General features: G+C 40.7%; 1 protein-coding gene across 1 annotated transcript in view; it reads left to right on the plus strand.

Annotated features, from left to right (window-relative positions):
* The first annotated feature begins 451 nt into the window (after window positions 1-451).
* ZSWIM6 (zinc finger SWIM-type containing 6) overlaps window positions 452-19,193 on the plus strand; it is a 197,427-nt gene continuing 178,685 nt past the window's right edge. Inside the window, exon 1 of the mRNA XM_059916442.1 lies at window positions 452-1,115. Coding sequence (XP_059772425.1) covers window positions 452-1,115 — 664 coding nt within the window. The remainder of the gene's footprint in view (window positions 1,116-19,193) is intronic.

Genomic DNA, 19,193 nt, shown 5'->3' on the forward strand with positions numbered 1-19,193 from the left:
GCTGGACATCAAAGGGAGGCAGGGAATTGGAGGGGGAAGTTGAGTGGGCAGGGGGCGCAGAGACCCACCCACATTAGGCCAGGCCGGGCGGCCCGCCCCCTCCCCCGGGAACCCCGCCTGAGCCCCGCCCTCCGCGTCACAGCAGTCTGACATTCTCACAACCCTTCGGGCACCCAACCCCAGCACCCCCGCTACCCCCGTGTCCGCTGAGCGCTCTATTTATGTTTCAGCCCAGCGATTTACATAGGTCCCGCCCTTGGCCCTAGGTTCCCCTATCGGGGCCCCGCCTCAGCCTCGACGTCACGGTGAGGGCCCCACCTCTTGTGCCCGTACAAGGAGCGACGGGCCCTAGATGGCAGCGTGGCGTCGCGGCGGCGTGTGCGTGTCGCGCTTCCTTGTGCCGTTTATAGGGTCCTGGCACTTCCGCTGTCGGGTTAGAAGCGGCGCGGTCATGGCGGAGCGCGGACAGCAGCCTCCTCCCGCGAAACGGCTCTGCTGCCGGCCGGGCGGCGGAGGCGGCGGCGGCGGCGGCGGCGGGGCCAGCAGCGGCGGCGGAGGAGCGGGTGGCGGTTACAGCTCTGCCTGTCGGCCGGGCCCGCGGGCGGGCGGCGCGGCGGCGGCGGCGTGCGGGGGCGGCGCAGCGCTGGGGTTGCTGCCGCCGGGCAAGACCCAGAGCCCCGAGTCGCTGCTGGACATCGCGGCGCGCAAGGTGGCTGAGAAGTGGCCGTTCCAGCGCGTGGAGGAGCGCTTCGAGCGCATCCCGGAGCCGGTGCAGCGCCGCATCGTCTACTGGTCCTTCCCCCGCAGCGAGCGGGAGATCTGCATGTACTCGTCCTTCAACACCGGCGGCGGCGCCGCGGGCGGCCCCGGCGAAGACAGCAGCGGCCCCGGCGGCGCGGGCGGCGGCGCGGGCGGCGCAGGCGGCGGCGGCTCCTCGTCCTCGCCGGTCGCCACCTCGGCCGCCGCCGCCGCTGCCGCCGCCGCCGCCGCTGGGGCCGGGGCCCCGTCGGCGGGGGCCGCCGGGTCGGCGGACGGCGGAGACGAGACACGGCTGCCCTTCCGCCGGGGCATCGCGCTGCTGGAGAGCGGCTGCGTCGACAACGTCCTGCAAGTCGGTGAGTCACGGGGCAGTCGCGGGGCTGTCTGTCCGTCCGTCAGTCCCTCGGGGGGGGGGGCGCCTGCCCGCTCCCCTCCCCTCCCCTCCCGCTCCCCTCCCCTCCCGGCAGCCCCTCAGCCCAGCGCGCGCCCGCACCCCGCCCGGTGCCCTCACCGTCCCGGATAGTCCTCCCGAGCGGAGCGCCCATTTCCTCCCCGCCCCTCCCCGCCCCCTGTCTCCCCGGACGGGTCAGCGCGAGGGGGAAATGAATCAGCAGGACGCGCCCCTCCGCGGGGTCCGCGGGGTGGGTGTCGGGTGCCCCCGGCCCGCTCGATTCCCCGCCCTTCTTCCGGGGAGCACGTCCTGGAGGGCTGCTCGCCTGTTTTGGGGGGTGAATGTGGACAAAGGCGCGGGCTGACGGCCGGGCCGGCGGAGGGTGTCTGTGGCGGGGCCGTGCGGGGCGGGGGAGGGAGCGCGGGCCGCACAGACAATGCCGGCCGGGGCCGAAACGGCGGCCGGGCCGCGCTCTGCGCTCTCCCTCCTCTCTCCCCTTGTCTGTCGCTCGCTCGTCTTTCTTTCTCCTCTTCCTCCCCCTCCCCAACCCCCGCCCCTTCCATTTGAGGGAGGGAAATACATTTTAATGCCACTCGGCTGCCTCTCTTCTCCTGGCTTCGACGGGCTGGCGGCCGCGGAGCTCCGGGGGTCGCTGCGGCGTCTGGACTGGCCCGGGCGAGCTCCGCCGGCCGCCCCGGGATTTAAATGTCCTTTTCTCCGCGCCTCTCTGTCTCGGGGCCGCGCGGATGGTGGGCGGCGAGCTGGACCCATATCCTGAGGGAGCTCTCCCCGCGAGGACGCCCCCTAATTAAAGGGCGCGAGCCGGGCCGGGGGCGGCTGGCTCTTCCCCGTTCCGGGGCGCCGCGGCGTGCCCGGGGCTTCTGCCGCCGGAGTTCGGTTTGCGCCCGAGGGACCGGGGGTCGTGCTCTGTGCGATCCGCGGGGAGCGGTGACGGGCTTGGCGCTCTCGGCCGGCGCCTGCAGGAGCGTGAGGCGGAGGGGCTCCGCGGCCGCTCCCGCGTCCCTCCCTGCGTGACCGCCTGGCAGCCGGGCACGACCCCGCACTTTGTTCTCATTTTCAGGTTTATTTGTGCCCCTTTCAGTTTTCTGTCACCCTCCGAAAAGGGGAAACCAAACAAAAGAGTCTCTTTATTTCTTTTCGGGGCTTGTAAAGTAGAAGGTATTTGACAAAGGCGAGAATAGGACTTGTGGTTTAAAGCTGCACAGCCCTTCTTTTTCTGACAGACCATGAGAGTTTTCTCAAATACCGAATTTTAAAAGCTTTCCCTGTCCTCCCCCTCCCCCCACCCTTCACTGTGTTTTTCTGGTCAGATATTTTTTTCAGCTGTAGCGCTGGGGATGTTTTAGCTGCACGGAAAAGAACAATGCTATAGTGAAACTCCCCTTTCCCCGTATTTTTCTCCTGATTGCAAAACGACGTATTTTCTACCCCCCTTCTCATATTGCTGTCTATTTAAACTGTGGTGGTGAGCACGGTTCCTAATGAATGGGGAGAGGTTTGGAAGCATCACTGCCTCTGATTTTTAATTTAATCTTCTCTTTCCGTAGTCAGTTCCTTTTATCCTTCTCTTTGGGAGTCGGGTGGGGGGCTGGGTGGGGCCCCAAGAGAGACTTAAAGATTTGTTTTAATCCTATCTGGTTACTTTGAATTCTGATGCAATCTGCAAACGTGATTTTCTGCATGGTCATTTATTTGTAAAGGCAGCCCCCAGTGTTGCCTTTTTCTAGGTTAGATACCCCTTTCCTTATGTCTAGAGGGGGGTTTAACTTCTGAGGCCATCCATCCTTTAAAAAAAATCTAATCAACAGCCTTTCAAGTTATTACCGCCCCCTCCCCCCTTGTTTCCTGCCTGGTTGAAATGGATTGAAGCACATCCATGGTTTCTCAGTATAACTAGTTTGTGAGTTTTTATGGCTTGGCTGGCAATGCTGAGTTTTTTTTTTTTCCCCCTTCTGTGCTTGACTCTGCTTGCAAGCAATGAGGAATGACAGGAGAGCACATAGGGAGGGTTTCTTGGCTGATTGCATTTAAGCCAGGAATTCACTGTGAAAATAAAGCCAAGGGACGATAAATAAAAGATGCAATCTTCTCTAGGAGACAGACACACAGCGTGGGCTTTGCCTGCTTTCATTGGTGAAGAGACCGGGGTGAGTTGTAAAAGAAAATAGTAACTTTCTGAATAGTCCCGGGAGGAGAAGGAGGCCACTGAATGGAGCTGGCAGTGGTTGATGTGAAGTAGATGCTTCTTATATAGTTTGAAGAGTTGACCACCCCTTTGGAAACACTTAACATACGTGCTAAACAAGTGCTGTACAAATTGTGGAAAATATTCTTTTTTCCCTTCTGAGTTCTGCCAATTTCCTTAACTTCCAAGTTGTATTACTTGTTGTGCCAGTCAGTTTAGAGATGGAAGGCTGTTAAATGCCTGGCAGCTGGCACTGTGAGATAGAAAACTTATGACCAAGATTTTTTTTTCTTAAAGAAGAACAGAGAGAGTGGCTAGATTAACCATCTAATTTAGCTCTAAATGGTGGTTTGAATTGGAACTAACATGAAGCTTATTTTATGTTTTTGTGATTTGAGGTAGAACCCTTTCGCTTCATAACCTGAAATGGAAAAGAACAGAATGCTGTGTTGATAGCATCATAAGCAATTTTCTGGTATTGCAAAATTACAAGTTTGTTTGTACAGGAAGTATTCTTTGACTTTTGTAGAGATGACTAAATTATAGATACAATACAATCTAGTTGTTGGACTTTATTTTACACTTACATTGTTGAAAATTTTAAGGTTATTTTACACTTACAATGTTGAAGATTATTTAAGGATTGAGGGACAGAGAATTGGGATTTCCTGGAAATGAAACATACTTGCATAGTTATTTTTCAACTCCTAGATTTTAAGAAGAAGAAATTTAAAGGAAAAAAAATTAAACCTTTGATGTAGGAGTTGTAAGCAATATTTAATTGGTACAGAGCTGTTCGTCAGTTGATTATGGGAAGTTTTGGAGGAAGTGTTGTTGGCTTATTATTGTTAACTAATGACATATTGGGTGGGAGCTATTGCTGAAGGTGCTTGTTTGTAAATATTATTGACAATATTCCAGTAATGATTTAGAAGTCACATAAATTTTCCCAAAAATTTTGCCTGGGAGAGAGCATCCCTAATGGGACCTGAAACTTGAATTGTTAAGGAAGAGACAGATGTAAGTTACCTGATTTAAAAAAATCTAAAAGTTTCTTTAGGATTGAAAACATGATGAACCAAGTTAAGCAACTAACTGGAGCAAATATTTGCCACATGTTTGACCAAAGGCTGGCAGATAATTCCTAAAAATGGGGGAAAAAAGAGAAATGAATAACTTGGTAGAAAAATGGAGAACACATTTCACAAAGAAATGCAAATTATTAATAAATGTGTTTATCTCCACTTGGCACACGGGTAGACATTGCCCAGAATTGATTGAGGAGGTGGGAGAATGGGATGCTGCCTCCCCTGATGTTTGGCACAATCTTTTTGTGTCATTTCTAGGAATTTATTCCATAGATATAATGATATTAGTGCACGGTGATGTTCATTACAGTGTGCGATGCTCATTGCAGTATGGTTTGCAATACTGAAAAGCTGGAGTCAAGCTAAATTTCTATCAGAAGGGAAGTGGCCAAGTAGTACTCAATGGAATACTATGCAACCATGAAAAAACAAAGTAGATTTTTATATACTGACAAGAAGAGGTGACCAGCATATTTCATTTAAAAACAAGTCAACTCTATACTACAAAGCTACAGTAATCAAGACAGTATGGTACTGGCACAAAAACAGAAATATAGATCAATGGAACAGGATAGAAAGCCCAGAGATAAACCCACGCACATATGGTCACCTTATTTTTGATAAAGGAGGCAAGACTATGCAATGGAGAAAAGACAGCCTCTTCAGTAAGTGGTGCTTGGAAAACTGAACAACTACATGTAAAAGAATGAAATTAGAACACTCCTTAACACCATGCACAAAAATAAACTCAAAATGGATTAAAGACCTAAATGTAAGGCCAGACACTATCAGACTCTTAGAGGAAAACATAGGCAGAACATTCTATGACATAAATCACAGCAAGATCCTTTTAGACCCACCTCCTAGAGAAGTGGAAATAAAGGCAAAAATAAACAAATGGGACCTAATGAAACTTAAAAGCTTTTGCACAGCAAAGGAAACCATAAACAGGAGGAAAAGACAATCCTCAGAATGGGAGAAAATATTTGCAAATGAAGCAACTGACAAAGGATTTATCTCCAAAATTTACAAGCCGCTCATGCAGCTCAGTATCAAAAAAACAAACAACCCAATCCAAAAATGGGCAGAAGACCTAAATAGACATTTCTCCAAAGAAGATATACAGATTGCCAACAAACACATGAAAGGATGTTCAACATCACTAATCATTAGAGAAATGCAAATCAAAACTACAGTGAGGTATCACCTCACATCAGTCAGAATGGCCATCATCAAAAAATCTACAAACAGTAAATGCTGGAGAGAGTGTGGAGAAAAGGGAACCCTCTTGCACTGTTGGTGGGAATGTAAATTGATACATCCACTATGGAGTACAGAATGGAGGTTCCTTAAAGAACTAAAAATAGAACTACCATATGACCCAGCAATCCCACTACTGGGCATATACCCTGAGAAAACCATAATTCAAAAAGAGTCATGTACCAAAATGTTCATTGCAGCTCTACTTACGATAGCCAGGACATGGAAGCAACCTAAGTGTCCATCGACAGATGAATGGATGAAGAAGATGTGGCACACGTATACAATGGAATATTACTCAGTCATAAAAAGAAACGAAATTGAGTTATTTGTAATGAGGTGGATGGATCTATAGTCTGTCATACAGAGTGAATTAAGTCAGAAAGAGAAAAACAAATACTGTATGCTAACACATATATATATATGGCATCTAAAAAAAAAAAAAGGTTCTGAAGAACCTAGGGGCAGGACAGGAATAAAGATGCAGACGTAGAGAATGGACTTGAGTACACGGGGAGGGGAACTGTAAGCTGGGGCGAAGTGAGAGTGTGACATGGACTTATATATACTACCAAATGTAAAATAGATAGCTAGAGGGAAGCAGCTGCATAGCACAGGGAGATCAGCTCAGGGAGATCAGCTCGGTGCTTTGTGTCCACCTAGAGGGGTGGGATAGAGAGGGTGGGAGGGAGACGCAAGAGGGAGGAGATATGGGGATATATGTATATGTATAGATGATTCACTTTGTTATAAAGCAGAAACTAACACACCATTGTAGAGCAATTATACTCCAATAAAGATGTTTAAAAAATAAAATACAAAAAAGAAAATTTTAAGCGAAAAAAAACAAAAACAACTCATCTGTTCATGTAGTATGCTGCAATTTCTGTTTAAAACAAAAAAGATGGACTTGCATATAGGTGTATAAAAATGTGGAAAGGGTACACAAGCAACCATTGAATAATGAGTATCTTTGGAGGAGGGCAGTCAAATGAATGGGCAAGGTTTTGGGGGGAATTTTACTTTTCATTGTTATTATGGTTGGATTTTTCTTAAAACTAGCAGCATATACTTTTGTAATAAGTCTTGGGATAGTTATCCTTGTGTTTTGTTGTTTTTTTTTTTTTGAAATCAGCCTTGAATTTTTTTTTTTTTTAATTTTTATTTATTTATTTATTTATTTATGGCTGTGTTGGGTCTTCGTTTCTGTGCGAGGGCTTTCTCTAGTTGCGGCAAGCGGGGTCCACTCTTCATCGCGGTGCGCGGGCCTCTCACTATCCCGGCCTCTCTTGTTGCGGAGCACAGGCTCCAGACGCGCAGGCTCAGTAATTATGGCTCACGGGCCCAGTTGCTCCGTGGCATGTGGGATTTTCCCAGACCAGGGCTCGAACCTGTGTCCCCTGCATTGGCAGGCCGACTCTCAACCACTGCGCCACCAGGGAAGCCCCTATCCCTGTGTTTTTAATTAATGCATTATTTTTTGTTTTGGGGTGTGTGTGTGTGTGTGTGTGTGTGTCCCCTTTCTGAAGAACTGGTGTACACTCAATTTTTTTTTTTTGAAACACCATTTCCTTATTTGTGACTAAACAATAATTTAAAAGCAAGAAATGTCTAAACAAAACTAGAAACTAGTCTTTTGTAGGAGAAGGAAGGAGCTAGATTTTTTGGTTTTTTTTCTGGTTCCTTTTGGGAGAGAAATTCTGTTTACACTTTGTTAAACATTCTCATGGTCTTTTCAGATTTGTTACTTAAAATTTTATGATTTAGGGGGCAGCAAAGCAGTAAAAGGGGATCATTATTAGATTTAAGATGGTTAAAATTTTAATCAGCTAACTTAACGCTAATTTGTTGGCCTTTGAGTATTTTGATTTTCTTTACAGACCAGAGATTATTGTATAAAGATGTGATTCTAAATGCACTTTGAGAGTTAGGTGTTTTGTTTATTGATGATAATATAGTTAATTGAATGTAATTTTGAGATTAAGGTAATGATATAGAACAAATTTGAATCAGAGCCCTATGCTTGTTCTGTCTTTTGGTTAATGAAAAATTACACAAAAGGAAAAAAATTTGAAACTAGTTGCATATGTTTTTTTATTGTGGTTCTATCTGAGTTGAGATGTTTGCTTTGCTTACAATTGATTTTTCAAAGTATGGAGCATCTCAGATGTGCTCAGCGTTGTTCTGAGGGAGTTTCAATTTTAGGTGAAGCAATCTTGGAATTTTTTATGATACTTGGTTCTCCAATGGTTAGTATTGGTCCAATGAAGAAATCTGAAGTGTTTGGGAGATAGAATACTTTTCGTAGCCAAAAGATTTCAACAATATTGGAAGGTGGAATTGCAGATTTGAATTAAGCAAATTATTTCTACTCTTGCTTCAGTCTTTAATTTCCTGCCCTACACACTTGTATTCTGAGTACACCCTGGGATTGAGGAGGAAAAGGCCACCCACATTATTTTAACTGTGCATTGAGTTTCATCCTTTTTGCAGATGAGAGACTCGGATACCTTTCCTTCTTAAAACATCAGGATTCCGTGGAACGTGTTGTCTAAAGAACAATTATTGCAATTAATTGAACAATTGAAGTCAGTGTTGTCTTAAGTATGTCCTGGCCAACTGTTAAGATGTTTATCTGTTTATTCTTGGCTTCTTTTCTTTTCACAATGGGTAATCAGTTACTGTCAGTTCCAACTCTAAATGTTTGGTCTGGAAAGATGCAGGGCAGCATGTCTTTTTTACTCACAATCATATTAAGAGTTTACTTAAGAATGTGTGATTTTAGCTAGTAATATGTTCAGTGAACAGGATGGCAATGAAGGAATGACTGATACTTTGGTTTAAGAAAGCTGTCCCTTTTAAAAATTATACGAACGGGTCTGTACTAATTCCAAATGCTTACGTGCTTTATATTTTTGTGTTAGAAAATCGGTTTTCTTCAGTGATGCAAAATGAATTTGGTACCTTTATTTTAAGAAACTTACGTATACATATGACAAGACAAACTCGTGTTAGAAATTTTTATAGGGGCCATCATTAAACTTGAACTGCTTTTGACCTTCACCTGTTATATTTAAGAGGACAAATATCCTACAAGAGAAAGCAGATTATAGATAAGTATAAACATCTTAGAAACAAAGCAGATTATAGGCAACTATTTTTTAAGTGGTAATAAACTATATGGAGCCCACAAAACCATTTTCAGTTACCTTTCAAATTACTATTATTTAGTTTGAAAAATCATGCTTTCTCCCGATAAAAATGTAATCTAATTTTCTTGGTTTATTAATTTTTTTATGTATGTAAACATTTGGGGATTACTGTAAATTAGAAAACATGAACTATTTCCTCCTTATAATGAATGGAAAGACTCATCTCTTTCTGAGAAATCAGTACCAAGTGGTAATTTGGAGAAATATGTTACATAGTCTTGTCCCATGGAAAGAGACTTGTTTCTCAATCCTAGCCAGAGTCTCAAAAATAAAGTGTATTAGATTTGTTTGAAAAATCTGAGTGTCTTTCCACTTCTTGCTTTCAGTGCCATGTGTTCTGCTAAGAATTTGCTTTGTACATGGTTTTCAATTCTTTAAAAATAGGATGCTTCCTTTATTTTTTTGATATAGAAAAGGTAGCCAAAGCAAGCTTTGGAGAGAATGCAGTGCAAAATCTGCTTTTCATTTTGAACTTAAAGATTGACCTTCAGCTGATAGTAAGTGAAGTCTGTTGGAAAAGGGTATGCTAAGTGTTTTATATTTGTGGAATTCTTTAGTGATAATTAGTTTTTTGTCAGCATATGTTACATATATTTATCTATGTATTTATTTGTAACAAATTTGATGTTCCCAAGTGAGAGAAAAGGAGACAGATGAACCTCGGTATCATTTGAGTATCATTACCCCAAGCATATTTTAGTGACCTCTGTGTACAGGTGTACTCTTCTGTTTCTTCTTAAATATGCGAACGGATGAGATTCTGTTTTTACACAATACTCTTGCATGATAGTTATTATCTACTTGTAGAGCTCTGAATATTTGTAGAGATCGATTCCAGCTTCTCCCATTTTGCTCATGAGGAAACTGAGGCCCAGTCATGTTGAGTAATTTGTGCAGAGAGGCATAGTAAATTGCAAAGTTAAACGTGGAATCTGTTTTTCCACTACTCAGGCTGCCTCCTAGTTTGCTGGGAATGTTTGGTAAACTTCAGAAAATCTCAGAAATCAGAACAAGCATATAGTGAATGTAAATTGACTATGCTGTTGGAGAGATTATTTGGCTAACATTTCATTGAATGTTATAAAAGTATTTCTAGATAACATTTTAGTTTCAGGCCAGATTCTAATGGCTTCAGTTAAGCAGTGATTCTGGCATGCTTAGTACATGCTAGTATAAAACATTTGTAGACATTTGGAAACTGTAGAGATGTTCTCTGATGAGATTAAAGTTCAGGAAAAGTTAGTTATGATTGCTAGCTGTATGAAACTATATTACAGTTGGTGTGAGTACACATGACTGTATGCATACCTCCTTGTAATACAGAATTTACTAAAAGGTGAAAATACTACATACACAGGACGATAGAAGTCAATACCCAGTAAGAAATTTGTCTGTTCTGAACTTAGTATGTATATGAAAACTTATTCAGTAGTGTCTGTGTTTGACCTGTTTTTGTACGTTTTTCAGTGTTTCTGTCAGTGTCACCTCACCCTCATCGCTAGTAACTAGTACTATATACATAACCCTTAGGTACACTTCTTTCACGTAATTGATGTGGCCTCAAAGCTTTATTAACATCTCTTTATAAAGACCTTATGTTATTTCGGGCTTTTCTTTATTGTACTGAGCGTGATTTACAGTGAGCCTCTTAATACTGCTGCAACAACATTTCCAGTCAACACTTTCAGAGCACTTAACCATGTGCCAGATACTGCTCCAAGTACTTTATATTTCTTAACGGCCCTATGAGTTAGGTACTTTTATTATTTTCATTTCACAGATGAGAAAACTGAAGCATAGGGAAAAAGCGCAAGTAACTTTTGCCCAAGGTCACACAGGCTGGTAAATTACGGAGCCAGACACAGCCTCTCTGGGCTGGTACTCTTACCCCCTAAATAATATTACTTGTGATGTGTCATCGTTAACTATTCTAGAAAGTTCATCGTCATGTTTATAGTCTCTTGGTACTTTTTAGGGTGATTTTTCACAGTAGCCAGAATTTTAAATTGTGATCAGAGCTATGATTTTTAACATGTATTTTAAAAATTTGATTTGAAAAACTGCACTTTAAAAATACCTTTTGTGGGACCTACTGTATAGCACAGGGAACTCTGCTCAATGTTATGTAGCAGCCTGGATGGGAGGGGAGTCTGGGGGAGAATGGATACATGTATATGTATGGCTGAGTCGCTTTGCTGTGCACCTGAAACTATCACGACATTGTCAATCGGCTATACTCCAATATAAAACAAAAAGTTTAAAAAAGTGCCTTTTGTGAATGAATTTCAGCTTTGGAAGATGGTTGTGTGGGGTGATTTTGATCATCATTCATCAGACATTTTTAACTTTTGAAAGAGGAATAACTTGCATGTTAGATCTAATTGCAATATATATGTCGCATATATGTATTTATCTTGTATAACTTTTTGAATGTTATGATTGAAAATTATACTATTTCTTGTGCTGATAAAAAGATTTAATTTTCTTTGAAAGAGATAGGTAATTGGAAGGATGTTAATTGGAAGGATGCAGTAGAACCTGTCAGTACATCTAAACTCTTACTAACTGAAAAAGCTGATCAGATAAATTGGAAGCTCATTTAGTGAATTAATGTGGTTAAAGTTCAGGTGACTCACTGCCTGGTCCTACGTTATTTAACAGTCTGTTTATTTAAAGCATTTTTCATTGTTAATTGGTGTCAGATCTCTAATGTTAGAAGGTATTATATGGAAAATATGCATAAGAAGATAGTACATAGAATGAGTCCACAGAAGCAAGATTTAAATTCTCTTAATTACGTTAGTACAATTTAGAATGCTGCATGTGCCATGTTGTAGCTGTTAAATATTTGCTGACAGTGATCAGTATTTTTATAAATGAAGTATAGGTATTTTATCATTTCACTGTAAATGGCAGAGCCTGGAGCCTCTTCTGGTGTTACTGTTGGTCTTTTTTTTTTTTTTTTTTTTTTTAAATCTTATTTATTTATTTATTTATGGCTGTGTTGGGTCTTCGTTTCTGTGCGAGGGCTTTCTCTAGTTGCGGCGAGTGGGGGCCACTCTTCATCGCGGTGCGCAGGCCTCTCACTATCGCGGCCTCTCTTGTTGCGGAGCACGGGCTCCAGACGCGCAGGCTCAGCAATTGTGGCTCACGGGCCTAGTCACTCCGCGGCATGTGGGATGTGGGATCTTCCCAGACCAGGGCTCGAACCCGTGTCCCCTGCATTGGCAGGCAGATTCTAAACCACTGCGCCACCAGGTAAGCGCACTGTTGGTCTTTTGGTAAAGGCTGGCAGAAGTTGAAGGTAGCACTGTAGTATTTGGTTACGTTGAACCTTTGTTCCTGCTACTGCTTTATATTAACTCATTTCTACAAAGAAGATGGTCATGATTTTTATAAATATTTTTCGTAAAATAAACTGCTAAAACACAAATACCAGAAGTTTATAATCAGATGTATGTGAGAGAGGACTTTTTAAAAAAATAAGTTTACCTTATTTCTTTAGGACTTTTTTTTTTAATTTAATTTTTTAATTTTTAATTTTTTTTTGTCCATGCGGTGGGATTTAACCTGGGCCTTCAGCAGTGAAAACACTGAGTCCCAACCACTGGACCTCCAGGGAAGTCCCGGACTTTGTTTTTTTAAAGCATTCTTTAAGTTTCCTTAGCACTTAGGATTTTGAACTCCTGACACCATATTCTAGTTCTCTCTTGCTTCTCTCCTACAATTATCACCTTGTAATTTTTGTCTTATATTTTCTCTAGACCATGGTAAAGCTGAGGACTGAAATGACCAATGGCTGCTTTGTGATCATGGCAGAATCAAGTGAGACTTGAGAGTAGGAGTGAAGGGAGCCTCTGAACCTAACCTGCCTCAGAGCTCAAGTGTCTTTCTTCTTTTCCCTCCTTCTCTAATGCCCATGCTTTTCCCCTTCCTTTCTTGGGCACGGGGGAATGGAGCGGGGGAGTGAGGAATAGTAGAGAGTGGTAGGGAGAAAGGCAAGAAATCGGAAGAGGTAGGAAATACCAGCCAAGAGAGTGTGTTCCATTCCTTTCTTTCCCAGCCACTGTCCCCTTCCCTTCAACCTCCCTTGATTTAGGGAAATAAAACTGAGGTCACAAGGACCTATGTGTTCCAGCTGCTGCTTGGCTGCTATTTTTAGCCTGGCCCTCCATCAGGCTGGCACTAGGCCATGATGGCATAGGGCCAGCACGTTGTGGGACTGCTTGGCAAATGTCAAAAACTTAACTTTTCAGTTATTAAACTGAACTAATTTTTGTATGTATTCTGTGTTATGATATTCTACTTACCTCTACTTTTTCGAAATGGGATGTGCTTTTTTTTTAAGAAAGGATTGATTTTTGATAGTAGTCATCATACGGTGATAACTATTTTAGGTAGGAGAAAGGTTTAAGAATTGCCTTATCAGGTCAGACATATATCCTGATCAATAATTTTGGTTTTGTGGTGGCACCAAGAGCTGTGAGATTTGCCTGATTAATTTAAAATGCCTTGGGCATCTTTAAAATTGCCATTCCTGTTGAAGTTGTAGAGTCTAAATTGGTTTATATAATTATAGGTGTCATTAGACATTTAAAAAAAACACATGTACTGTTTTTTTCTACAGTCGTCAGTGTTCTCTTTGCTAACATAGTTGTGTGTGTTTAGGTTTGGTTAATGCTGTAAGAACATGTTTAGCAAATAAAAAGCTTACTATTTATTCTAGTAGGGAGTATAGGTGGGTTTTGGTTGAAATAGCAGTATCTGGGTCTAGATTCTATATACCCTAGAGTATTATGTGGATTGTATTTGCAAACTGAGTTTTAAACTTTTGGATGCACATGTGAATTTAAAACTTTACTTGATTATCAGTTGTACTCAGAATGAAAAATATGTTGTATTTGTTCTTGTATAATTTTGGAAAGAAGTGAAAAGAATGTCACAGTGTGAATCTGTAGTATGTTTGGAAGGGACTTTGGTAAGAAGAACAGTATTTATATTCTTTCCATAGTGGTACATAGAAAAGCTGAGGGTATGTTAGGGATGATTTTCAGTGTACCATGGACCACACTGAATATGAATAGAAACAGGGATGATGATTATTATTCGCTTACTCAATGAATTGTGGTGTAATGTACTTAGATCTGCTGGATGTCAGGATAACATTTAGCTAGTGCGTTGATGTGATGCCCTTCTTAAGGTAACAAAATAATTGGCCAAAATAACTAGAAATAGAATCAAATTGATTTTTTTTTCACTTTGTCTTTAAGGTAGTTATTGGATGAATTTTGCTGCATTCACTTTTTTGAAATAAAGCTTAAGGTGAGGGATTTAGTGAAAGGTGACTTGCTGGTCTAATGGCTTAGAGAAGGCAGATGTTTCAGAGTTAATTTAAATTTTTACATCTTAAAATGAGATGCTTCCATTGTAGATAAGAACAAGTTGGGCAACTTACTCTTGCTGATCCAAGAATATTTTGTTTCTTAGAGTGAAAACAAAAATTTCATTAGGGAATATAATCAGAATGTCTTGGGGATAGAGTACATTGAACTATATCACAGTGTATTAATTATACCACGTGGTGTCTTTCTGCAGTTAGAGGTTATGGTAGGTGTATTTTCCAAAAGTGGCTTGGAGATAGATCCACTGATATATCTATGTATGTTTCTATAGATAGGTGTGTGTGTGTGTGTGTGTGTGTGTGTGTGTGTGTGTATGTGTATATATATGCACACATATATATATATTTATAATTTAATATGATGCTTAGAACATTATAATCTCCTGGATGGTAGTAGGTTAGTGACTATCTTATGGATCCTTAATGTAATTTAGATTTCATTTAGGTGAGTCATGTAAATGATGTCAGCTCCAGTTTAACTAATAAGCTTGATTAAAACCAAAGCCCAGATGGTAGTTTGACTAGTGCTGTTTAAAGTCTTATAAGCAAAGTGCTCAAATGATGTTCCTTATTGGAACTTGTCAGAGCAGTTTCTTTGCAGTTTTTGTGGATCTCTCTTAGCAACTTATTAAAAAGGCATTTTGTCTAAGCTGTTTCATTAAATAGCAGGAAATTCCAAAGTATTGGATAGTATTGCATTTTTGCTTTCAATAAGGACTATTGCAATGGGGAAAAATTTTTTTTGAAACTCTTTATTCATTTTAACAATTTGTGGGAAAATACTTTTATTTTAAAATGGACAGATTTTTAAAAAAATTTTGTTTCAACAGTAATTTAAGTTTCATCCATGATTTTTCATGCTCATTTATTTTCCAGAATTTGTTTTCATAGTTTGTAATTTTAGATGTGTTAGAAAAAAAATTGGTGATGTAAGAGCCAGTGACTGAGTTTATTCAAAATTCAGTGTATGTATTAGGTCTGAATTTGCATTAGCTCATAGCTTAGCAGTGGCATTGTCTTTTGATTTTGATAAATCACGGGACATCAGAGTTCTTGTGCTCTTGTATGAAATTTATTTTTTGACACATAAGGATATGGTTTGTATTTTTTAAACGCTGTAACTCTGTGTGTATGTGCTGTGTGTGAACGCCTGTGTGCGTATGCGTGCGTGTTGGGGTCTTGGGAAGGAATGGTGGTAAAGATGGGCTAAGTGGTGGTGGGTTAAGGCCAGAAAAGCACAAAAAATTCAAGTAGCCATGTTCAGATATAGAGGGTCCCTTTCCTCCTCCCTTTTCCAGAATTTATATTTCACTGGGCTGCTTATTTAATGTTACAAAAACTGTATTTTTTTACTTACTCCCCCCCCCCCCATTCTTCCTGTTAAAGATAGTAACAATTCAGAATGTAATGTATGCAGTGTATAATGGCCATCTTATGGTGGTTTTATGGATGCATTGGCTATTGCATCTCTAAAAGGCTAGTTTTTAAAATTTACTCCTTGAATTGCAGTTCCCCTCTTTTGATCCTTTACAGTTGTGGAGCAACTAGTTTTCTCTTTATTTTTGATATGCCTTTTTAATTTTTAGAATTGAGCTTTGAACCTGGCTCTTTCAAGAAGCCTTATTTATTAATTAATCTAGAAAATTCTATGTCTTGACTCTTTCAATAAGCCTTACCCAGGCAATCTAGAACCGTCATACCGTTTTTAAAAAAGATATAATAGTAAATCAAGTTCATAAGTATACTCTGGATTTTTCTCAGTGAAGGTGGGTAGACCGTCTGACATTCTGCAAGGGGTTGTTGTAAAGACTGACACTGGCCTGTCTGATTCATGGCCCTTTCCAAACTTGAGAACACAACTGTGGAACTCATCTTTAATGTGAAAATTGGAGAAAATGAGGGATTGTTTCTTATGAGAAATTGCAGTGTGTAGGATTGTAGATTTCTAAGCATCTTTTATAGAGGGGAGCAATAGTTAGGCTATCAAACAACTCAGAATATGAAGTGCTAGCAAATAAATGTAAAAATATTCTGCTATATACTGTTCTTTTAAATAACACTTTATTTACTTTTTAATATTTATTTATTTGGCTGTACTGGGTCTTAGTTGTGGCATGCGGGATCTTCGTTGCAGCATGTGGGCTTTTAGTTACAGCATGTGGGATCTAGTTCCCTGACTAGGGATCGAACCTGGCCTCCCTGCATTGGGAGCACAGAGTCTTAACCACTGGACCACCAGGGAAGTCCCTGCCGTATACTGTTACAGGGTCATTTTGAGTTTGCTATTGTTTAGTAGCTATTTCTAGTTTTGTTTTTTTGGGGTGAGAATCACAGAGTATTTAAATAAAAAGTCCCTTTTTGTAGTTGAAAGATAAATCTGCTAGAGTGAAAAAAAATACTGGTAAATTTTAAATCCAGGACAGCCAACTATTAATAGTGTCAGTGCAGTGTGTGTATAGTAGACATTGAAATGTCCCTTGAATGAATGGTAGGCTTAGGTTATATGTCAGTATTTATGTGTACCTGTATGAAATTCTCTTAGTTGAAAAAAAAATAGCTCCAAGTTCCAATTTCTGTTTGATTTTCTGAATCTGAGTTGTCTCTTAGGAGGTATTTTGAATAGGTATATGACCACAAGATAGGAAGGTTGGTTTTTGAGACTTTATTTATTACCAGCAGTACATTTATACAAATACCGTGTAAGGTTTCTTTCTTCTTTTTCTTATTTGAGGGAACTTTTTCCTTCGACCTTGTTAACTTGTTAACAGCATCAGCATCAGCCAAAAAACTATTCTGAAAGCAGTTTATTTATTAGATGATTCCAGCGTCTACACAGAAAATAATTTGGGCATTCCTGTGTAGAACAGTACTTTTGGGTTACCAAAGCAAATAACTTTGAATTTTAAATACCTTCGAGTGATTAAGAGATTGCTTTTTCCTTTTATTTGATACTTCAATTTTTAAAGAAGTTGGCAAAAATAAATTTAACTGGTTTCTTAAAACTTTTTTCAGACGACTTGCAAAACACATATAACTTAAAAACATCCCACAAGATCTTATGCATTGTAAAAAGACATTCACTAATTAGGAGTGTTTATTAAACTGGTCTACAAAATGCTGATGGCTTTCCCTTGACGTAGAATTTCCTTAAGACCCAGTATTGCATAAAATGGGACACACCAAGCAGTTTTTTTGAACAGTAAGGGTGTACTCCCAATGCTTGGTTCATGAGAGGAGGAATCCAGATACTGGGAGACCGCATGTTCCCATTTGCCCAGTCATTCTTGGTTTATGCCTCTTTTCCTAGCATAATCAGGAATAGTCACCTCTTTCACTCTTATAAGTGTTCCGGTTCAGATGATAACATATATGGTTACCTAGCCATATATCTTGTTTTTCAGAAAGAAAGGGGCAATAAATAAATCAGCTTAAAGTTATACTCTGTGTGTTCGCACGGGCATATGCTACAGCGTGTGTGTAGGGAGACAGGAAGGGAGGGAGAGGAGAGTTGTTTGGGACAGAAAGAGCTTTGGTCTTTATCAGTGGGCTCCACTCACTCTCTTTCAGGTAGGAAATAGCTGATTTCTCTCTGCATTCACATTCACACCAAAAGGAAGCAGTTAATTAAGAGATTCTCCATCTCCATGGGTTTGATGTGTATTCCCCCTTCCCCCCACTTTTTCACTTTTTGGTAACTTAAAGATATGTAAATTTTCCTATCGTTACTTGATGTTGTAGTGCTCTAGCATATATTTGTATTAATGATATAATTCTATTTTGCACATTTTCTTGCTTTTGATCGATGTTTGCAGGTACTGCTCATTTTAGGTGCTTGCAGTTAACTACACCTGTATCATTTGCTGATCCCATGGCCATGAGCTGGAGAAGATGCCTGACCCATCAGGAGACTAGAATCCTCTTTGATGGGTCTTGTCTTACTGCCTTTGTACCCTTAGGCAGATCACATAGTGGCTCTGAATTTCCTTGAGTCTTATAAAATGAAAATAATTATACCTCTGTCGCCTCTGTCATGAGGCTGTTAAGAGACCTACATGGGAATACATGAAAGTACTTGAATTCTAAATAGTTACACAAAAGGGAAATATATTATTGTTCTGCCCCAGTTTTTCCCTGATTTTCTCCATTTATTATCATTTTCTTCTAGTTTTCTATATTTTCCCCAAACCCTGCAATCATCATATCTCGATTTTGTAATCAGATAAGGGAAACATTGTTTTTTAAAAAAGAACAAACTTTCATTACCATTAAAACACTGAAATTCACTATCCAGAGATTAATCTCTGTTAATATTTTATTATCATTATAATTTTGCCTGATCTAGTGCAACTAAGCAGAACATATATTATTCAACAAAGTATGCCTTGGCTTTAATGTCTTAATGCCTCTCTTGTTTTTGACCCCAATGATTGATGAATTTTGCCTTCACTGGAACTCTAGAATTATTCTCCTGAAAGGGGAGAGGGGCATGGCTAAGATCAATTCAATTCTATTCTTGAGTAGAATGGACAGTTTATGGATTAACCTAATCACTTGTGATTTAGTTTCTAGGCTTCCCTGAATATTTGCAATGGATAAGCAGACGATGGAAGATAAAAGACACTCATTCAGATGCATTTCTGAGTTTCTCAAGTCATAGGGCTGTATGTATAAGATCTACATTCCCATCTTCTGGGGACTTGAATCAGTGAAAAGAGTTGATTAACCTTTCTCCTGATTGAAAGATTTACAAGTAAAGTATTCAGAAAAATAGTTTCAAGTTAAATTTTAAGAACTTAATATGAACTGAAATTTTGGTTGTGTATTTTTTTCAATTCTATTTTTGGGTGATCTCATAAATCTTTGCCCTTGAAAGCTG

Source organism: Balaenoptera ricei, chromosome 3 (genome assembly GCF_028023285.1).
Source record: "Balaenoptera ricei isolate mBalRic1 chromosome 3, mBalRic1.hap2, whole genome shotgun sequence".
In the NCBI taxonomy this organism is placed as follows: Eukaryota; Metazoa; Chordata; class Mammalia; order Artiodactyla; family Balaenopteridae; genus Balaenoptera; species Balaenoptera ricei.